Source organism: Pseudophryne corroboree, chromosome 2 (genome assembly GCF_028390025.1).
Source record: "Pseudophryne corroboree isolate aPseCor3 chromosome 2, aPseCor3.hap2, whole genome shotgun sequence".
Classification (NCBI taxonomy): Eukaryota; Metazoa; Chordata; class Amphibia; order Anura; family Myobatrachidae; genus Pseudophryne; species Pseudophryne corroboree.
This window is the reverse complement of record NC_086445.1, coordinates 927,453,935-927,478,228: the sequence shown is the minus strand read 5'-3', so window position 1 is coordinate 927,478,228 and position 24,294 is coordinate 927,453,935. Positions and strand designations below refer to the sequence as shown.

The following is a 24,294-nucleotide window of genomic DNA, read 5'->3' as shown; positions in this document are numbered from 1 at the left end:
TGCTCTATGTACGTGTGTGTGTGTGTGTCGGAGTGTGCAACATAAATACACTCAAAATTCCAGTGCGGTTGCATATCCCGACATGCCTTCCCACATGCCTGCATGGAACTAGTTCCTATAATAGGACTCCTCAGCATTTCTTCACCTTGGAATACAGTTCAATGAACAAAGCTCTACAGGTCTCTGCTATGAAGGAATTATCTGAAGGCTCCCTCGCTCCCCCCCACCCCACAACCTACATGCTCCCTTTTATCATTCCTGCCAGCAGCTGCACGTAGCATGGTTATAAAACTATTTCTTTTGTTCCACTTGCAATAAAAAAAAAAAAAAAAAGTTCTTCCCAGGGCGTGTTTTGAAGGCAAAATGAGCGGTGCCTGTGAAGTATATTATCCTTCCATTATAAGAGAAGTGAGATAATGCAGGGGAAGGTCATGTCCTGCCTTGCAGCTTCTAAGTGTTCCTATTTACTAATGGTTCCCTATGCCAAACTGGAAGGGGTAAAAGAGAAGCAGCACTTTTATAACTTTTCACGACTTGTAAAATGCAGATACCACAACTGCTAGGAGTTACCTCATTCAGAATTTAAAAAAAAAAGTAGCATTTGATTTGATAAAGTGTTGCATATTTTTATGCATCCTGCTCGTTTTCTTTTTTTGTTATTTTAGCTATCTAGGCACTCTCCTTTCTAAACCTGCTCCTAGTCTGCCTCTCTGTTAACTAGGAGGTGACATCACTGGTCATTACAGAATGGATTAGCTGCTTTCTCACGAATATTAATGCATCAAACAAAATGGCTTCCTCTACTGCGTGTAAATAATGGATACACTTGAAATAAAGAGTTTATTATTTTCTTTGGTTGAGTTGGTTATTAGCCACACAAAAACCCCTTTCACATCGCACTAAAAACCCGGTATCGACACGGCATATTGCCGTGTCGAAACGGGTCCGTGTGCGATGTGAAAGGTCCTTTGGTGAATTAGCGGGTCGCCTGACCCGGTAATTCAACCCGGTAAAAAAGAAGGGTTATTACCGGGTTGATTACCGGGTCAGGCGCGGTGTGAATGGGAGCCGTTCCGATGCGACACGGCTCCCATTCACAGCATAGGCAGAGGCGGCGCAGGAGATGAGCTCATCTCCCGGCGGCGCCTCCACCCCCGCCCCTGCTGCTGCTGCGCCCTCCGCTGCTATGGCAACCGACCCGGTATATTGCCGGGTCGGAAAGCCAGCAACGGAGCGCAAATGCCGGATCCCACCCGGTAAGTACACGTTTCTCTTACCGGGTAGGATCCGGCATTTGCGATCTGAATGCAGCAAAAGTGCAGCAGAAACTCAAAGTATAGTAGACATTGGTATTTATGTACAGCTATATTGACTGAACAAGTCACTAATGGAAATTATACCATGTTCTCAGTGCTGCTACTAAATGATCATCATCTTGGGGCTGTAAGTCAACTTTCTCATGACAACTGTGATAACACTATCAGCTCAGTCTTTCATGAAAAAAAAAATCAAGAGGCATAAAAAGATTATCTATTAGCCAGCAGAGAAAACTGCATAGCACTCCAAAGCAATGCTGCAATACAAAGCACAATGGTTACTATATACACCCATTTACAACCTGTTTATCTGAAAAAGGAGGGGGGAAAAAATCATCCTGTACTGAGTACAGTGATTTTACAACTGGAGAATTGCAGCTATTACTTAATAGCCCCAGACCTGTAGTCCCCATTCTACAATGTAGCGGATACTGGTGACTAGATATTGTGTAATGATATGGGGCAGGGTGACCAAAGGTAACAAAGGAAAAAACAAATCCTGCTCTACTGTGCAGTGCCATATTATTTCCCAGCACTGTAATTATTCAAGCATGTATACTGTATATAGTTACCATATTAAAAAAAAAAAAAAATGTTAAAAGCCAAAAGTGTAGCAGCTGCAGATATTTTCTCATCCACAAAGTACAGTACAGCCGTGCAGAAGAACAATGGCGCCGCACATTAAACCATTCTTATGTACCACATGAAACACAGCACTGAGCTGGGCCAAGCTGTTAGAGCATTTGACTGCTGCCTACCCTACAAGGACACCCATCAGCACTGAACCAAAGCCCAATCTAAAGTTTTAACTCCTTCAGGTCATTGCTGTACAGGCCTAATAACAGAATAGCAGTTATTACCAAAAGGGCAGATGTACTAACCCGTGGAGAGTACCAACCAATCAGCTCCTGTAATTTTACAGACTGTGGCTCTGATTCAGCATGCGTTGTCTACAACCCTTTACACTAGCATGCGGGTGGACGCCCAGCAAAGGGGAAGTCCGCCCTGCTAACATGCGAATGCTTCGTTCAGCAGTGAAGCGCTTGCATGTTAAGGGTCGTCCTCTGCCTGGGCAGCCTAACTGCAAAGGCCGACGGCTACCCGCCATCTTTAGGTTCCCACGGCTGTGCGGGACATCACGCAGCCACCGAGGTCAACCTCACAAATAGTACGGACACGCCTGCATTGTCCAGACTGTGCCTTCACCCCCAACGCCACACCAAAAAGGTTGCTACGACACCCCCTCCCGCCCCGTGAACACCTCTGCCCGTCAATCAGGCAGAGTCGTTCACATATGTGAGATCGCTGTGTGCGCACACGCAGTGCGGCTTCTGAACTTGCGCACACTCCAGAAGGGCTTCAGCATTAGGCCCTGTATGTGTTTGAAAATAACGGTTGGTAGTTTATCTCTTCCTCATGTTTTGATAGATCATATACCAGTGTGATACAGAGGGGAGAGGTACAGTACACATTGCTGTCCATTACAGTGCATTTATTTTACAGAAAACAGTACTCAATCTTAATATTTGCTTTTCCCCAGAACTCAAGGTTGTACGCAAGGACTGCAGAAAGTTTTAACCAGATTAAAAAAATATTATGCTGGAGATCTACAAAGAGGATTGGGTAACCCATGGCTCTCTGGTATCAGCTTCAGGCTGCCATGACATGCTGGAGCTTGTAGTTGAGTTGTACAACAGCTGGAGGGGCATAGGCTGTTTAATGTGTCAGATATGTTGAGTGTCCTACAAAAAGGATTTTCTCTTTCTTTTTACCAGTTATTTATATGGCGCAAACATTTTTTCCGTAGCGCTTTTACAGAGAATATTTGGCCATTCCCATCAGTCCCTGCCCCAGTGGAGCTTACAATCTAAATTCCCTAGCACATTTACACGCACACACATTCACACTAGGGTTAATTTTGTCAGCAGCCAATTAACGCACCAGTATATTTTTGGACTGTGGGAGGAAACCGGAGTACCCCGAGGAAACCCACGAATGTACGGGGAGTATATACAAACTCCACACAGTTAGGGCAATGGTGGGAATCGAACCCATGACCTCAGTGCTGTGAGGCAGTAATGCTAACCATTACACCATCCGTACTGCCCAATCACTTGCTATCATCTTACCGAACATATAGTACCTCTACTTTAGGGTATTCTTATTAGGTAAGTGAATAAGAAAAGCAGGGTTGGCTTTTTTAAACCCTTGGTTTAAACCAAATGTTTTTTTGTTTTTTTTAATATGCTGTGACTACAGGCACAACACCATGACTTCTTAAACAAAAAAAAGTATATTGTAAGGGAATCTCTGGTATTATTCCACATTCTTGTTGCTTGTGGTCTTCATCTAAGTAAGCTGAACCAATGAAGTAAATCACATACACAACAAAGATATAGGGAGGTGAATCAAATGAGAGGTGCTAAATCTGCCTAGCATCAAGCTTCTCCCCCAATATGACCATAGGACAGGAAAAACCCACAGTTAACACTCACAGTCTTAAAGAGTAAACAACACCAACACATTAAACAGGCAATACACAGATATACTTCTCATGGTTTAATCTTCATGTTTACTTCAATTCAAAACCTAACGTATTTCCCATTATTGAACAACTTCTGACTGCTCAATCATCTTCAGCTAGTGTAGAAAGATTTTTTTCTTCTTTTTGTTTAGTTCATTCGAAGCTTTGAAACATACCGGGGACTGAAACTAGAGTTTTTATTCAAAATGTTTAATGCCAGTGACATATGCAGTGCTAATGCTTAACTCCTTTTTTTGTGTTTGTGCGTTTCTCAGAAAAGTACTGTTGCATGATTTCATTATATTTAGTCTAAAATTGGTTTATTGAAAGATTTCAAATAAATCATATCAAAGCCTAATAGCTTTGGATTGTTAAGGGGGGTACACACGGAGACTAGATTGCTTAGAAGTTAAGAACGGATCTCTCTGTGTGTATGCTCCACAGCGATAGTGATGCGCGTTGCTATCGCCGGTGCTAGATTGGCCTGCATGCAGGCACAATCTAGCACCATCGCTCATTTCACCCGCTGAGTGAAATGAGTGCCCCCCCTCGCTCAGCACACATCGCGGGAGATAGACCGCTCAGCATGTGACAGATCGCTCAGCACACATCTCTCTAGTGTGTACTGGCCTTTAATGTTAGAAAGCATTAAAACATGGTTGATCAAGGTTTCTAATACATAGCAATGTTTCACAGTATTGTAACAAACAGGATTACATTTTATTTTTCATTAAGACGTTAATGCAAAAAAAAAAAAAAAATTGGTTTAAACAGAAAAAAAAAGCGGGTTTTTTTTTTTTAAACCCTGTTTTTTCCCCCAACCCTGATGAAAAGGGAATATGCTTACATGCGATCTGTATGTAACACGTGTACTGATCTATCTGTAAGTAGTTATATTGCAATTTGCAAACGCTTTTGTGCAAACTTGTATATCCAAGGAGGTCAGCCAACAGCAGCAGCAGGCAACGTGTGGGCAACCAGCTATAACAGAAGCCTGTGCCACTGACAACTTTAAACAGAATTCTATATCAGAATGTATCTCACTTGGTGGAGATTACGGAAACAAGTGCATGAACGCATGAGTGTCCACCGAACCCTCTGGCAGAGACTGGACGTAGTGAACTTTTGTCACCAGTGATCACAAAATACAGAACAAAATTGGGGAACAAAGTCTGGAGGAGATTTAAACATCATTGATCAGGTTATATTATTTTTACTGTAGTTATACTTCTTTTATTTCAGAACAATAGAAAATGTGTGGAAGGAAAAAGTTAATAAGCTCTATTGATTGTAAGTGCCCACGAGCAGGGCCCTCTTCCCTCATGTGCTCTCGGCATTCCACACTTATACCATTATTTCCTCTCCCTTGCCAAAAGTGGGACTGAACTTTCTGGCTTTCGTGGGTTGGATAATATTTAATATGTAATAATGGTTGGATAATATGTAATAACCTTGGACCCTTCTATGTTTGCATTGTTTAAAGTTTTACACTTTATGGGCCGAATTCAATTAGCTGTGTTAACCTATTTACGAGGGTTAACGTGGCCGGGCAGAAATTTTCTGCCATTCATTTAGATGACCCGCATTAACTTTCCATAGGAATTAATGCAGAGCTGTATTGATGGGACACGTGTTTTTAAGCTTGCAGATGGGAGTTACATGTTTTCTTTTGACAATTTCTTCCATGTAGCTCCAAACAGCACAAAAATCGCCTAAGGCAATTTTATGCACTCCAAAATCATCTACAGCCTTTAAATTGCTGAAAAACACTTGCTTGCTTTCATTTTTCACTGTTAGCAAAATATGCAAAAATCATCCATTTGACACCTTTAAAGAGACCCAAATACTTTGCTCATGGCCTCTAACAGATTTTATGCAGTTGTGCAATGTTTGGGCTACATGATGATTTTCCACACTTAACGCAGGTATTACCAGCCCATATTACCATGTGATCACTGGGATTAGTAGGAGTGCGCCAAGTCAAGACGTGGTAAACCAAGAGGCTATCATGGCTAAATGCATCTATATTATATATATAAAATTGTCACACAATGCAGACCTAAAGATAAAAGATAAAATAAAAAAAAGAATTTGGAAGAAGACCGCAGATCAGTGGATCTATGGGTTACTTTAGGATTGGAGTTGGGAAACACTGCACTAGCTGATAAAACTTAAGTTCTCTTCCAACAGCAAAATCATTGGGACAGTTTAAGATGTTTCCACTACATAAGCTAACTGGTGCAAGGGACAGGACTACTGAGAGGCCCGATGTTCACATTTATGCTGGTTTCAGATCGCAAATGCCGGATCCCACCCGGTAAGAGAAACGTGTCCTTACCGGGTGGGATCCGGCATTTGCGCTCCTTTGCGGGCTTCCCGACCCGGCAATATACCGGGTCGGTTGCCATAGCAGCGGGGGGCGCAGCAGCAGCAGGGGCGGGGGTGGAGGCGGTGCCGGGAGATGAGCTCATCTCCTGCGCCGCCTCTCCCTATGCTGTGAATGGGAGCCGTGTCGCATCGGAATGGCTCCCATTCACACTGCGCCTGACCCGGTATTCAACCCGGTAATAACCCTTCTTTTTTACCGGGTTGAATTACCGGGTAAGGTGACCTGCTAATTCAACAAAGGACCTTTGACATCGCACACTGACCCGTTTCGACACGGCAATATGCCGTGTCAATACCGGGTTATTTGTGCGATGTGAAAGGGGTTTTACTGTCTAGAGTTCATCTTTAAGCTAGAGAGGTGCAAGTTTGGATTTACTCGGTTCATTTTACCAAACTAGCGCAAGTTCGGATTTATCTTATTGGCGATCAAAAACACGAGAGCCGATAGCCAATTAGATGCTGTTTGAGATCATAGTAAATCCAAGCCCACACATCTCTAATTTAAGCAATAAGGAACCTATATACAGAGGTCAGCAAACCTTCTAGTCAAGTCAGCAAACTCTGAATAAAACTTTTCTACTGGTGCTAAATATTTTTGGTAATCTCCCTACTAAAGTTGCCTGACAGGCTCTTATAATAAAGTTTTGTTTTTTGTTTTTTTTGCCTCTTATATACTGAAAGTACCTCATAAAGGTAATTCACAAGCTATGTGTCTAATCATTCTTCCACATTCCACACGGACTGTATGGAGAGAGCATGAAAATACCACATACTGGTGTCTGATAAATCAAATAAAGATTTTTCTACTTTACTACATCCTGCATACCTCCAAAGCTATTGTGGGCATTCTGTTGCTCAATCAACTATTTTGAATTCTACTCTCTTAAAGGGCGGGATTTACTATAAGCAATCGCCGCCTACCGCAGCGATACTAATCGCATATGTACTAACATATGCGATTAGTATCGCAATGCGGTATAGGAGGCCCCCCGCGATGATGTCTGCTGGGGTCTGCGGGGGTCTCCGTCACCTTCCAGACTCGGGAGGTGACGTGGGCAGGGAGTCCCCGGGCTCCTCCTCCTCCCCCCTGCAGCCGGAAGGAGACAAGGCTGTGATGCGGGGGAGAAGGAGGAGGGGGGCCGCACCAGCAGCTCAGGTATGCCGGGGGGGGGGGGGGGGGGGAGGGGGGGGTCGTCGTGAGCGGCGCGGGGATGCGGCGTGGGCGGCAAAAATCCCATAGGCTTCTATAGGGTATCGCCATAAAAAGATGGCAATACCCTATGAGGCGAAAACGCGGCGGTCTGGAGTTAGTACATATGAAAATGCGGTAAAACGGGGGTTTTACCGCATTTTCCCTTTAGTAAATCCCGCCCAAAGTGAGAAAGTCAAAAAGATAGGTACAAAGTAAGAAAAAAAATAAACCCTACAAAGAACAAATAGATACCATGATCATTAAATTGCAGTTGTTTCCATTTCTTATAGGTTTTACATCTCCTTAGAGACCAGATCACTTCAACTCTGAACTTGATATTTCAATCAATAAACAATGCAGTTACCTATAGCAACATCAATCATTTGTCTACCTTGCACTGGATGAATCAAAAATGAATTGCTATTAGTTTTCAGTTATTTGGTCTCATTTTGGATCGAGGACTAAAATCCATCTAGAAGATGCACTTGTGCGCCTTAGCAAAACCACATGGCGCTGCAGGGAGGGACAGAATTAGAGTTAGAGGGACGGTGGGTCCAGGTTCAGCTGAATATGGCGGGGTACAAATAAAGCTGGCCAGCATTTGTGTGCGCTATGTAAAAACCAACCACTATTTCTCCTGCATGCAACAAATAGCACTAGAACCCCAGCATAGTTTGCCCAGGTGCACATTTGAACACTTCAGATGCCTTTGGGAAATAATCTCCCTTGTGAGACAAGTGGATATTCTATCCAAGCGCTTTGAGATCAAAGAGCTGACAAGTATCCTGCAATGACCCAGGTTTAGTATTTACAGTGACTAGTCATAAAACTTAATGACATTCAGAAACTAGTAAATGATGCGCCCAAAAATCAAAAAGAGAAAGTGCTATGCCGTACATCCATGTTGCCAATCGCGATGTTATGCGTTATGTATACAAACATTTGACAGGATGGGGAACACAAGTGACAGTTGTCATGCTACAGTTATTTTTCAGGGACGGCGTCCAATTAATATGCGTGTGGAATGTGCTCTCCATTTTGACATTGCAGATAAAGTCGTGCTGGAATTAACTGATAGGGGGAGTGATTACTTTTGGAAGTGTGTTTGCTGGGACAAAACCCAAGCACTTACAAGTCTGTTCTCTGTGCCATGTCCTGTTCATTAGCAGCAAAAACATTGCTTGGGCTAAATAAAATGCCTCTGAAGTGGTTACAAAGCAGAACAATGAAGCAATAAATGGGAAATGCTCTGTAGGTGTGTACCATTGGAGGGAATAGTTTGATGTGAATATATTACAGTACACATCAGTGTTTCCAAAACCATGTTTACACCACATTAAGTACAGCGACCCGCTTTGTGAAAGGAACATGCCAGTCCTTTGCCATGTTTAGAATTGTACAGTGATACTGATAACAAATGCTTTCAGTTTTTCAAAGCGTTGCCTAATAATATTAATCCTATTAGACGTGTAGTGACATTTTTATTTACTTTAAACAGTGTTTTATAAGTTACTTATGTTCTGCCCTCACTTTAACCCCACTGAAATGCCACGGTTACAATACAGATGTCAGAGTGGGGCTCTTGGTTTGTGCTGCGTTTAATCATTAGAGAACTGTAGAAGCGAGAATAATCAGCCACTTTATGCCAGATCATTCCACAACCCCCAAACACACCCAAACCAGAAAAGTGTGTGTAGAACTATAAAGTTACAGTAAAGAGGTATCAAAATAAATGTAATAAACTACTAGTATATAGGGCACGCCAGTATACAGAATGAATACTTTTATTTTTTTCAGGGTTGGAGACTAATGAGGATATGTAACTTAATAAATAAATTGTAATACATTTTGTGTATAAAATATATAGTGGCTTTTTACAGTACGAGTGCATCTCAATTGTTGAAATGTTGCATGGCGCATGCATCCCACAGTGCCTACGCACAGAGTGGCAGTACCGCTTCAGCACTACTGGGCGGTGGATAACAGACTTATGAAGATATTCCCTCTGATGGGAGTGTCATGGGAGTGTCGCGGGCGTGTTTGAGAACTCAGGAGCTAAACAGCATACATAGGAGGCCATACTCTGACAGATATTTAGCACCAAGCATTTTACAAGTCCCGATGGTTGCGGCAGCAGCCATTCAGAATGGATTATTATTATTACCAGTTATTTATATAGCGTGCATATGTTCCGCAGCGCTTTAAAGAGTATATTTGGCCATTCACATAAGTCCCTGCCCCAGTGGAGCTTACAATCTATATTCCCTACCATATGTACACGCACAATCATTCACGTTAGGGTTAATTTTGTTGAGATCCAATTAACCTACCAGTATATTTTTGGATTGTGGGAGGAAACCAAAGTACCCGGAGGAAACCCACGCAAGTACGGGGAGAATATACAAACTCCACACAGTTAGGGCCATGGTGGGAATCGATCCCATGACCTCAGTGCTGTGAGGCAGTAATGCTAACCATTACACCATCCGTCACAGCCCTTGAACCTTGAGCCGCATATTTGCACACCACGGGAAGGGCTTTTACTAGCATTAGCATAAAGTTGCAGACTCAGCCCTACTGGTACTATAAGAGAGAGAGGCATAAAAAGCGGTCACTGTACTAAGCAAATGCATCATGGCCTTACAAGGCGACTATGTATACTTGGGGCTGGATTCAATTAGATACAGTATTTGACCATGCCAGGCAAAAGTACGGTAGCTTTGGGATTTAACACCCGAGGCTATTCAATTGCAGCCCACAGAATCTAGGATAAGTTCCTGGAACTATAGGTTAAAGCAAACGTGCCACTCGCGAACAGGGAATTTAAGGCGGATTTATGTTTGACCCTCCCGCAGGCTCAAAGAAAAATCCACGTTAACGCCAGCAGATCATTAAGCTTGCGGTAATTAACCGTGGCTAATTCAATCCGACCCTTAAAGTATGCCATAAAACAATCGTTCAGGAATTATTCTTACAAGGCCTTAATTGAACGGTTATGTCAAACATTTTTGTAAGTGTAGAACAATAACAGACAAATTATCCATCGTACATTTGCAATAAATGTTCATGTCGACACATGCGCTGTAATTTTTGTGGGTTGATAGGACTACTAAAAGCACAAAAATGAAAATTTCCAATATGAAGTATATCTGACAGCCCATTGAAGCCCTATTGAAAAAGTATTTCAAATCTGAATCTGCAGTCATTTGAGCTCATGTGACATGAGTGGCCATGTCCCTATGTATCTGTGTAGGATTTTAACCAAATATGGATTTGTGAATACGAAGGCAAGCTGGTTAGTTAAGGGTAAACTAATATGGGCTAGGCAACATCTTTCTATCTGGGTGCCAGACATTCAGCCTTACAAGCCAAAAAAAATTCCAGGGTGCCATCACCATTGGAAAATACACAAACATTTCCAATAAACAATAGATAGAAGCTAAAAATGTCAGTGTCAGAATTTTTATTTGACTGTGAGCAGGTCAAACCGGACAGGGTTCACCGACTAACCAGAGGCAAAAGCTTTGCAGGGTATGCAGGCCACACCAGCCTTCTCTGTGAGTGAAGTGGGGCAGGAGCTCCCCTCTTGCCCCACTTCACTTGCAGCATCAGAGCGGATGGCGGTCATTAGATCGAGCACGTTTGGTCGACATGCGGATGGCGGTCATTAGGTTGACATGATCACTAGGTTGACGTGGTCGTTAAGTTGACATAGAAAAGGGTCGACATGAGTTTTTCAAATTTTTTGACCTTTTTCATACTTAACGATCCACGTGGACTACTATTGGGAACGATAACCTGTGCCGAGCAAGGCACCGTGCCCGAAGCATGGCGAGCGAAGCGAGCCATGCGAGGGGTTACGGTGAACTAATTGGAATTCCCCATCATTTTTCAAAGAGAACACACTAAAAATAAATTAAAAAAACTCATGTCGACCTTTTTTCCATGTCGACCTAGCACATTTCGACCTAATGACCATGTCGACCAAATGTGGTCGACCCATTGTATGTCGACCTAATGAACCACACCCCATCAGAGCAGTGCGCGCAACAGGAGAGGGACTGACCCCTCGGATTCCATTTAAATGTTGCAGCTTAGTTCTCTATAGATACATATTTAAGTTCAGTCATAAAACCTGGAAGCAGCTCAGTCCTGTAGTGTATACATGTTACCTCAGGAAGAGTCCAGCAATATATAGGCATTTTGAAGGAAGAGAACGATTTGCACTTATACTGAAAGGCTGTGTATTCCTCAGCAAACACAGCCTATCCAGCCACAGGATAAGAATGCCACACATGACATCATGCAATAGTCTGACTCATAATAATATATGGTAAGGAGTTTAGGAAACCAACAGCACTGGGTGATCATTTGCTTGTCACTACTCAGAACTGTCTGAAGCTTAACCACTAGATGACTGGACACAGAATGAATTAAGGGAATTCTCTTGTGCCTCTTTTCTCCTCCATTTTCTATTCTTAGAGGGAAACATAGGATAACACCCTACCTGGAAAATACAGCTTTCAGTAGTACCCATACTTAGGATGGAGAACGGGCTTCGAAAATGGACAAGTTTTACCCTTAGCAATCAGCTTCTAGCATTCATTTATCTAGTACGTTCTATAGGCGAATAGCTACAATCTGATTGGTTGCTGTACTTGTCCTCTTTAGAATGTTTGATAAATGTTAGCTAAATCTCCCACTTAATATTTAGATGACACTAGTCAGTGAGTTGGCTCTCAGCAGTGCTGTAGACGTGAGGCATACAGCTGTCAGTGGACAGGAGTACAATCTTTGTGGGTGTTCCATTAGCGATAGGCTAAATGTCTACTTGGACAACATTAACAACTGGAAGCTATAAAACCAGACTAACCAAAAACTGCAAAGGCATAATAAATGCACTACAGCTGGGGGCACATGAAGCAAATAAACTGAGCATGTTGATGATTTCAAAGAAACTGGCTTGTTTGAAGGGCAAAAACAAGTAGACAGGTCTTAAAAACACAAGCAAAAACTGAACCGCCAACAACATGAATTGATTACTAAGACGATGAGATAAAAAGTTATACAAATCTCAGGATACATGTAGCCAACAGGGGATGCGGTCAATTTACCTACAATCAAAATCTCAACGGTAAAAATAGCAACAGCCATTGACCGATGGTCAAAATACTGGCATGGTCAAAATCCTAACAATGAAAATGTTGACCGGTCAAAAAGACGACATGAGTTTTTCAGCGAAACCGACTCGTAGTTTACCATCCCAGTGGACCCGGAGGGGGAATATAATAGTGTGCCGAGCGCAGCGAGGCACCATGCCCGAAGCATGGTGAGCGCAGCGAGCCTTGCGAGGGGACGCGGTACACTTATACAGTGTCCATGTCGACACACACAAATGAACAACTTGTGTCGACTTTTCGACCTGTCAACATTTTAAATGTTTTTTTTACTGTGTCGACATTTTAAATGTCAGTATTTTGGCCATCAGTCAACTGCTGTCGGTATTTTGACCATCGGGATTTTGATTGTAGGTATTTCATACTGATCCCGCCATCATATCCAAGATAAAATTAGTGTTGGTGCTTAACTATTGGGAATTATCTCCACAAAAGACTATTATGCCCCTCTTCTACGGCTCCTTAAACGATCATGTTGGCTCCTAGATTTGACTCTCTGGCTAAGGAACTCAGCAATATTTTGATCAGCCAAAATCTAATGTTACAGAAGCTTTTAAACAATTGTTTACACTTATCTTTAGAACAGTAAATATAAAGTAGTCTAACCTGACCCTCAACCAGTTGTGTGATCAACCAATACTTCAGCCGTGAAGGACTCTAGATACTAGGGACATTATGAAGGCTTCCTAGGTAATACAGTTTAACAGTGAATTAACATCAATTCTACTAACTCACAAGCAAAACAAAAACTTTTTGGACACCGAAAATAAATACAATTGTTAGACAATTTCTGCTGGAAGAGCTCTTTAGTGAGGAAGAGGCAGTTGTAAAGACGTTGCAGGTTACCACTCTGGCCATGGTAAGGTCTAGAATGCACTGTGCAGGGAAAACATGTTTTCAGATTCACTGGCCTCATTGTACTGGAGTGTAGTTCTGTACATGCCAGCCTGCATTTTAAAGTAACAAGTCCTCTATATGCAATGGAAATTTACATTCAACTTGTTAATGCCCCAAGCAAAGGTAAGGTGGTAAAGCTGGGGACATGGGTTTCAATGTGAAGAGAGCACTATCTGCACGGGGTTTAACCATGGAGAGAATCAAGATGTTTCAATGAGGCCAAGACTGATGCAGATGATTAAATACGTGAATTAATAAAGTATTATGCTGTGTGTTGCGCAATACAAAAAGTTAATAAATTATGATTATTGTTACTATAAATAAAAGCCTCAAGCACTTTTTGTACAATTATACAAATTGTACAAATATACAAGGCAGCCAACAGCATACGGCTTGAGTAAAGATATCAAGACCTATAACATTATAAAGTTATACTAAAGAAAGACAAATGAAGATATTTTTAAATGAACGCCTATTTTTATTGAAATAGATCTAACATGCAGTTACTTTAAACTTCCTTACGCATCCTTTGAGTTATACACAGAAAGTTGCTCAAAACAATTTACTGGTCCATCACAAGTGCATGTTAGGAAGGAGTTAATCTAGACAAGGAAAACAAAAAATTCTCCCATCACAGTGCATTGAATATACATCCTACATGATAATAGTAATGCAGAGAACTCACTTACAGACATCTGCTATATATGGTAAGCCACCAGCCATGGCAAGGCATATTTGCTTTGGTGGACCTACACTACATGATAATAGCACTACTTTGGCTCATACATTTATGTATTTCTAAGCTGAGCGCTAACTTACAGGAGGGCATTGCAAGCTCCTCCAAGATGCCACTACAATTATCAGCATACCCTCCAACTACTGATCCCATCCGTACCTTTCAGAACAGTTATGTACAGAATGGAAGTGCTCAAAAATCAATCAATCAAGGGAGCGGTTAACCTAGACAAGTAAAATCAAACCAATTCCTCCAGCACACTGCAATAGGTCAGCAAAAGAGACATACCTCCTACATAATAACAGAAATGGAGAGATCTCTGGGATATATGTATTAATCTTCCTTTACCGTGCTTTATATGTGTGATGCCACTCCACCGAATTATCATGGTGGAATGGGTGTGGGGTTTGTAAACGAGTGCAGTTACCAGCAAGCCCCATAAAGAACTTCCGTACATCTGCTCCTCAGTTACATTCAGGGGCATCACTAGGGGTGTGCAGGCGTGGGGACCACACTTGGGTGTCATCCTTCTGGGACACACACCAAAATGCCAGTTCCAGAGGTTTGGCTGCTTATTTCATATGCACAAAGTCCCATCTGGATGCGGTGGGCAACGTCATGTTCAGATGGCGTTGCCTTATAGAAGCCTATAGGCTTTTATCACACTGTCCCTCTGAGAGGGATCCAATCGGACCCCCTCACTGCAGTGCGTCAGGGTTTAGGGCCCGGAGTCCTAACATTGCAATGGACAGCTCTTACCACAAGAGATGTCCTTTAAGATTTTATTCATGCATACGGCGTTAGTAAATGCAGATAGATACATGCAGTGAGTATCAGGATGCCAATGCGATGATCGATGCATCCTGCCACTAAAGCGAGCAAATATCCCATATGTCAATATATATGACAGAAAAGGGCCACCGGCAACACTCCAGTTGCCTCAATTTGCCTCATTGACACCTATGGCTCTGATTATCTTTAATTGTGGTTGCTAATCGATACACTTCCATATGTTTACATGGTAACTATTTTACTTTGGTGATTATTATGATGTCAGTGCTTACATATGGAATACCTTGTTAATGGGGTTTTTTCTATATACACCATAGTGAAGTAGTTGCATCAATGCCTATTTCCCTATAGATTGTACGCTTGTGAGCAGGGCCTTCCTACCTCTATGTCTGTCTGTTTTTGCCCAGTTTTGTTCTTTTACGGTTGTTCTAATTGTAAAGCGCAACAGAATATGCTGCGCTATATAAGAAACTGTTAATTTTATTTATTTATTAATTACTTATTAATAAATAATAGTTCCCAAACTTTTTTGACTCATGGAGTCATACAGTATCAGAATGTTGTTGTTTTTTTTCACGGCACCCGTAGGCCAAAAGTTTATTTTTGAGAAATGCAGGAAAAAAATATTCTATTACGTAAACTGTATTTATATGCCATCCTTAGGGGCAACTAGGGGCAGGATTCACTGCTGTTTGTCCACTTATTTATGATTGGCTGCCACCAGCACTGGTTTTGCCTGGTTACAGTCATTAGGTCAACCACTATTGGTCGACATGCATTAGGTCAATATGTACTACGTTGACATGAGTTTTTCAAAAATGTTTAACTTTTTCATACTTTACGATCCACGTGGACTACAATTGGGAACGGTAACCTGTGCCGAGTGCAGCGGTAGCAGAGCGAGGCACCTTGCCCGAAGCGAGGGGACACAGTGCACTAATTGGGATTCCCCGTCACTTTACAAAGAAAACGACACCAAAAGCAGTCAAAAAACTTATGTCGACCTTTTTCCATGTCTACCAATAGTGGTCGACCTAATGACCCATACCCTACGTTGACCATAAATAATTTAAATGGTCCTGGACCACCAACCCATGGCACCCCTGCAAGTGCCCTGAGGCATCTCATGGTGCCACGAAGCACTGTTTGGGAACCACTGCCATAGTGTATGGAATACAGGTTAATTGGGAATAGCTTTTGCATATTGGATTTGCAGTTACACTTTTTCCACAGTTGCCTGCTGGGTTCCACTACTTTCAGTGTACTGAAAATATATGTTTTACAGATTGCGAAGTTCAGATTATCATCATCACTTTATTCCATTGATCAAATGCAACATCACTTGTCTCAGTGAAACTCATGGCAGGAATTGTTAATAAACGCTGCACAAACCAATATTTTTTACATACAGTATTACTGCCTCTAACAAATATTACACACATACTTATATACATACTACTGCCTCTTATACACATACTACTGCCTCTGAAAGCACTGTACAAAGCCAATTAATTTATATAACATACTTGAAATGTAGCGGAATAATGTATGTCACTAGGGCAGCCTTTGTGCCGCGATCAGTTGCTAAGTGTGCCGCCGCCCGCCAGAGGTGCCCGCCACACATACCCACTGCAGCCGCACAGACCCGCCGCCGCCTGCCACCAGACCGGACACTGGCCACCAGAGACCCGCAGCCCGTCAGACGGTCCCGCAGCAGCCGGCAGCCAGATATGTAAGCCTGCTCTTGTGTTCCGCAACATCCGGACCGTGACCTATGAGTCACCATAGGTCATGGGCCGGATGTCGCGGAATGAAAGTGGAGCGCTCGCCGAGCAGCCTTACATATCTGGCTACCGGCTGCTGTGGGACTGTCTGGCACCCATTGTCGCATTTCCGCTGTACCGCCCACCCACACACTGCTGCTCTGTGCTGCCTGGTGCGGTCCCAGCGCTCCTCCCTGAGAGATTTCACGTGTAATAAAGCGTGAGAAATTATTATGGGGGCTGAAGGCAGGTGTGTGGAATTACTAAGGGGGGGGGGGGGCTGGTGTGTGGAAATGTGAGGTACATGTGTGTGGCATTACTGGGGGGGGCAGGTGTGTGGAATTACTGGGGGGGGGGAGCTGGTTTGTGGAAATATGAGGGGCATGTGTGTGGCATTACTATGAGGGGAGCTGAAGTGTGGAAGTATTATGAGGGGCACGTGTGTGCCATTACTATGGGGGACAGGTGTGTGAAATTAAAGTGGGGGGCATGTGTGTATAATTACACTGGGGGGCAGGTGTACGGAATTACAATGAGGGACATATGTGTATAATTACGCCTGGGGGTACAGGTGTGTGCAATTACAACCATCCGTCCTCGGACAAGAGACATCATCAAGCACTGGTTTTCCAATGATATTCTTATGTAAGTAAAACCTGTTTATTTCTACTCATTTTAAGAGAAATAATAACAAATATGTATCAACATATTAAATATATGTCGATATTTGTTATTATATGTATTATATTTGATTTAAAAAAACTGATTGTGTGCCTTGGCAATTTTATGATCTTGTTAAGTGTGCCACGAGTTTAAAAAGGTTGAAAATCACTGCACTAGGGCATAAATGGTTCATAAAAAACAGCATTAACAGCTGTGTTACCAAGGACATGAGTAATTAAATATGCAATGATTGAATTATAGAAGTAAAGCACAAGCTATGCAGTTAGCATCTGCAGTGGCAATAAGGTATTTGAAATGAAAATTTAAACCCAAAACAGAACATGAACAAATTAATAGCACCAGTATAGTCAAAAGCATAGAAATTACTTAAAATGTATGTACTTGTGAAGATACAGTGATAATCTATGTCTACGTATTATTCATACGACAGAATACCTCTGCACAATATTTACAAGGGCCTCACTTTCTTGCTGGGATTTAAAAAAAATTTATAAAAAAATGACCATTGCATACACAGATTTAATCACAACCATTACCATCAGTCATTTCTAATGTAAGGAGCGAACAGAGTAAGATCATTCAAATTATTCAGGACTTAGGGGGACATTTACTAAGCAGTGATAAGAGCGGAGAAGTGAGCCAGTGGAGAAGTTGCCCAATCAACCAATCAGCTGCTCTGTATAATTTTATAGTGTGCAAATTATAGATGTTACTTCAGTGCTGATTGGAGAAGTTGCCCATGGCAACCACTGGCTCACTTCTCCACTCTTATCACTGCTTAGTAAATGTCCCCCTAAAGGGCAAAAAGTAATAGGGTCCAAGTTTCCGTAAGTGCCAATTGGTTTTGCCTATAAAATAATTTGTTTTAAATTTTGCTGCAAATTCGCCGAAAGATCTGCACTTTTGGACCCTGTTTTAATTCATCCCAAAGTGTACATTATAACAGATGCTGGAAAAACAGAAAATTGATACAATGGCCCAAATTTAGCAAGCCTTGGAGACTGATCAATTGCACGGTGATACAGTACTAACCAATCAGCTCATAACTGACATCTTTCAAACCCAGCCTGAAACATGTCAGTTAGGAGCTGATTGGATGGTACTTTATCACAATGCAATTACGGTAATCACTCTACTAAGGCTTGATAAATCTGAGCCAAGAAATTAAATGAGCTTTAAAAAAAAAAATAATAATAATGTTTTTGAACGTAAACTTTGTTTTAGTGCTTAAATAGAGTTATGACAGTTGAATTAAATTTGGGGTAATTTAAATGGTATCCGAAGAAGACCTGGAAGCATTTACAGTTGGTACACCTCACATTTGGAGTATTAACTATGCCACATTCTGAATTAAAACATAACACAAATTGAGAAGATTACATATTCCACCATATTTTATTTAATCACGGCTCTGGAAACCTTACATGAAAAGCATGTGCGAATTTTTTTTTTTTTAAATTGCTCTGTAAATAAATCTATTTTCCTTGGCATTAAAACTTGTCAGATAATGAGAAGCTACCCAGCTCAAGCACGTTGTAATATTAATGACATAATAAAATGGTGATAAAACAAGTATTCTACCTGCAACTTACCTGCTTTTTTATGTCACAGCCAAGAACTTACAATAGGCAAAACTATTCGCCCACTGCAGCAATGAATTCTGCTCACACAGGGAGAGTCTCCACGTGTGTATGGTACATGTAATTAAGGTACCCACAAACCTCAGATTGTGAAATACTGCTGGAATTTGTCAAATGCATTTTACAAATGCCAGCAGCTGTCTATTACATATTGAAGGTTGGTGCGGACATTTTAGGATGTTTACCAGCTATTTGCTTGAAGGACTATGATCTTGTGATTAGTATTCTCTTTTCCCATAAATACTCCAAAGATATGACTGACGAAACGGAATATAAGTGTGCTCTGTATAAGTGATGTAAACAAGATTGCTCCTGAATTCTACACTAGCACCTACCTGGCTGCGGGGACAGGTGAGTTTACTACAACTTCCTGTAAACACCAGGGCACCTGAAATGAGTGTGCAGTACAACCTATTACTCATCTAGTGACATAAAAGGAACACTTACAAATTCACCCTCATCCTTATTCTAACTTTTTGAACTTGTATATCTAATCAGAGATCGCTTGCCATTTCGCAATGCTATAATCATTTGTAAAGTACAGAGGGGGAAAAATAAATAAATAAATACATAAATCTATGTGACATACTGAATAAATAAAGTGAAGATTATATACTGTATAAATGTAATTATGCCACAGCTAGTTGGAAGGGAGTCTTTCCTTTGAATAAAGGAACAGTACTGTATAACTTATTATGAAAACAAGAGAAAGTATTGGATGGCATTTACAATTTCATTTTCAAATTAATTGCATGCAAAAAAAGATTAAACCGTATACTACTGTCAATATACTGTAATACATAAATACTTGATATATGACAAAATACAACAATTAGGGGAATATTTACTAAGCAGTGGATTTTCCATACTCACAATTTTTGCAGATTTTGCCTGCCATACTTACAGAGCCCAATTAACACAGGGCAACGAGTGCGATCGTCCAGGGGTCCACACACATTGAGCACCCCCCCCCCCCCCCCGCATATAGTTACTTCACCAACATGGGGGTATTGTGGCAAAATGGCAGACGAACTAAGCTTTGGAGAATGATAAAATGGAGAAATAAAACTACCAGCCAATCAGCTCCTAACTGCCATTTTTTCAAACACAGCCGTAATATGGCTGTTAGGAGCTGATTGGATGGTATTTTATCAATCTCCATGACTTAGTACATCTCCCCCACAGTGTGAAATTGGGACACTACAATGTGTTTAATACATCTGTGGTGCTGGCAGTATTTACTCGTTTTAATAACATTGTCAATTTTATTGGTAGGGGCTCCTACAAACCTTAATCCGGCCCTGCATATTTAAAAGGGCAATAATAGTAAATGTAAAATCAGGATGGTTTTGCATTAAATATTACGGCCCTGTTAAATCTGGCAGAGAAAATCTGCAAAAATAAAGTTTTCAAAATATACTGCTTAGTAAATATACCCATTAGGTGCAGCGCTATGTGACGGATTTCACCTACACGTGTGCTGACCCCTGAACAGTAACCTCTAAATTACTCTCATGCATGCATAATGTTTAACTACCATATCTGTGTATAAAGCAAGGCGCTATACGGCAGAGAGATTTACTGCCGGAACTAAAGTTTTGTTTTTGTAAATCTAGTATATATAAGCCGCCTGATTCTGTTAGACCCTACAAGTGACATTTATTCCATTCAAAAATAGGTTATGTAAGAAAATTGAATTGTATGGGACTGTAATTAACCCAGGGGATGAAAATTAGAAAGCCCATAGTTATATAGCCAAGGTCATACAGTCACTATAGATTCACTAAATAAAACACAATGTAACAAACTTATAAAAGCTTGAATTCACCATAAAATGTTAGTTTATTATTTTGTATAATCAGTTATACTGTGCCTAATTGTAGAAATTACAGAATTCAAATATATGTAATTGTTTATTGCAGGACAGTACAAAAGTCATGTAGAAAGCAATTTAAATCAGCTATAATCTAAAATAGGTCACGGAATGCACAGACAAAAAAAAAAAATATGCATTTTAATTGAGAATACTAGTAGTATATTACTTTACCAAGCAACTTCTGGTATATGATCATGATATTATTTATTAATAATAATAATAATAATAATAATTTAGGCAGTGAAATTATTGATGTATCTATGAAAAACACACATACACTGTAACAGTAAACATTAACAAGATCAGAGATTCACAACTTAAGACCAAAGCTTGTCAACAGTGACAATCTCAACTCTGTTGACATTTATGAAACTATGTCGACATTCATGTCTACCAGCTAAAAATATCAACATCATAAATGTCAATACACAGAAAATGTCAACATGAACCAATTGTAGCATTAGGGTAAGGGTTAGGATTACCTAAAAATCAGACTCAACATACTGATCATGGAGACATTTCAACAGCGTCGACATAGTTTGTCAACATAAAGAACATGTTCCATGTCGGCATGACAAATATCGACCAAATTTATAGAACCCAAAGTTGAGTATATTAAAGATTGCACTTGCCTAAGACATGGATAGTTACTCATTTGTATCTAACATATGAGACTGGACAGAAGCACTGACAGCCCACAGCTCCAGTGATGATGCCAGTCACCTGCACCCAGGCACTCAGGATTGGTTACATTCTGGCCCTTTGAGGCGCAGCAGGATAATTAGAAGCTGCAGCTGCGGTTCCTTTAATGTTATTTTTGGCTAGACCCAACCTAGTTATTACCATAATGCCTCTCTCCTGTGTAAGTTACCTGTCTATAAGTACCACACAACAACTCGGTCCTAGCAATGGGACCACCTGCCCCCTGGCAGCAGATGGCATGTACGTGGGAACATGAGGGCACTGCCACAAGCTCAGTGTGGATGCCAGGGCCTGATGGCATGAGACCACTCACCTGGAACAGTCTGCCCTCCGCCGGGCTCGCCTCTGCCACCCTGGCGAACACCCCCTCCACCGTGAAGTTTGGAGCCACCATCTTCAGGGGGAAGACCGCGATCCGTGCCCGCTGCCTCTGCCCCAAGTCGGTGCCCGCCAGCGTGGGCTGCAGGGTTATCAGTAGCAGCAGCAGCCAGTGGGATGCCAGCTGCAGCCAGGCTCTACTCATACTGCAGCCAGCAGCAGGCATCCATAGCGCAGCCTGCCAGTCCCGGGAACCCTGCGTGCCAGCAGTGCCAGCCGCCTATCCCCAGGGCAGGGGGCCGCTTGCACCCCCACCCATGACAGCAGCAGCAGGGCCTCTCCGATTGCGCCGATCCCTTCCAGTGAGGTGTCCCGCGTGGAGTCACAGCCCACTCACTGCCCACTCTCCATTCATTTGTTCTCAGCTACTTGCAACCAGGGGGAGCTCAGCCTCGCAGACGTCCAGCAACATCACCCGTGGGAAAGCGGTAACCAGAGGTGTTCCCACTGGCAATCCAGCCGCAGCGGGTGCGGGATAGAGGGAGCCCGCTGCGTGGGAGCTAGTGCAGGAGGCGGCAGGGGAGCATGCACAGGTAGATGAGGCCGTGTGTAGCCAGGCGATGCGATCCTCCCTCCTCCTCCTCTCTGACTGCAGCAGGCCCCTCTGGCCCCACTCACATCCACAGGAGCCAATCCGTGCACTGACTGGGAGAGTCCCTTCTGCACCGATCCCTTTGTAAATCTGGCGGTGGGATTAGCACTTTTCTCTGTCTCGCATTCTTAGTATGGATTGTTCCCAAGGCACTGAGCCCTCCTTCCCCGGGGACTGCTGCTGTGCTTCTACCTGCTGACACAAAGTGAGGGTGGAGCAGCTGCAGGCACTCTCCTCCTCCCCCTCCCCGGCTGGAGAATGCGGTTCTGCTGGCTCCCAGACTCCCTCTGCAGCCTGGCCAACAGATGGCAGCTACCCTGTGCTACTGCTGTGTGATCTCTGCATGCGGGGAGCCTGTGCCTGGCATCCAGCAGAGAATACATCTAGCATATTTATAGGTTTACATTGAATTCCATACTGCAGGCATAGTAAGCCCCCTGCCCTTTACTGGAGTGAGCTAAGGACACAGAGTAGTCCCCACCCTGACACACTCATTTGTCTTGCCAAAGGGGCCTAGAATGTATTAGCAATGCCAGTATGCTAGAAAACCCATGTGGCAGGAGAGGGGAGTCTGCCAGCATAGCTAGAGGCCGCCGAGTTTCCTGCTGCAAGGGGATGGGTGGCATAAGTCACTTTTTCAGCTAGATGCCCACTATTTGGATGCTTAAGACACAAGTTACCCAAATACAAAACAATTGCTAGTCATTTTTCTTTCTGAGACTTAAGCAAATTTCCCAGATGTGTGTGTGACCCCCCCCCCCCCCCCCCCAAAAAAAAAATTCTGGGGGTTTATTTACTAAAGTGCGAGTTTACAGAAGTGGACATGTTGCCCATAGCAACCATTCAGGTTCTGCTTATTTATCTAGCACCTCCTAGTGCAGTGTTTTTTCCACCGCTGTGCCGATTAGTGTGCCGCATGCGGTTGTCAGATGTGCTGCCGCTGCCTGCCCGCCACAGATGCCTGCTCTCTTCCGCGGCGCACTGCACTCTTCCGCGTCACAGCCCGTTACCTATGGTGACGCGGTGTAACTCATAGCTCACACCCATCATGCCTGCTCGTCTGTTAACATGCGCGCTTTCCTGCCCGCCTACCCAGCCACCGGCTCTCCTGCCCGCCTACCCAGCCGCCAGCTCTCCTGCCCGCCTACCTAGCCGCCGGCTCTCCTGTCCACCTACCCTGCCGCTCTCCTGCCTGCCTACCCGGCTGCTAGCTCTCCTGCCCCGCTCTCCTGCTCCATGCTCTCAGTGCTGAGCGAGAAACCTGAGGTTGGGGCCAGTGTATTTTGTTTATTTGACTGCTGTGGGGCAATTTGTGGCGTTACTGGGGGGAAAGGGGTCACAATGTTTGGCATTACTCTGGGGGACAGTGTGAATGTAATTACTGGGGGGGAGTCACAATGTTTGGCATTACTCTGGAGGACGGTGTGTGGTGGAATTACTGGGGGACACACACAATGTGTGGTATTACTATGGCGGAAGAAGTGTTGGAATTTCTTGGGGGGGGGGGGATACAATGTGTGACATTACTGTTGGTGACTGTGGTGGAATTACCATTTCTATGTTTTATTACAGTGCGGGCCAATGTGTCTGTTTTATTACTATGGGAGATATTACACAGTATATTAGTTGATTTAAAA

General features: G+C 42.7%; 1 protein-coding gene across 1 annotated transcript in view; it reads right to left on the bottom strand.

The window, feature by feature from the left end:
- RNF43 (ring finger protein 43) overlaps positions 1–23,011 on the bottom strand; it is a 96,369-nt gene extending 73,358 nt beyond the window's left edge. Inside the window, exon 1 of the mRNA XM_063956199.1 lies at positions 22,001–23,011. Within this exon, the coding sequence (XP_063812269.1) occupies positions 22,001–22,231 (231 nt within the window). The 5' untranslated portion in view covers positions 22,232–23,011. The remainder of the gene's footprint in view (positions 1–22,000) is intronic.
- Between the last annotated feature and the right edge of the window lie 1,283 nt (positions 23,012–24,294).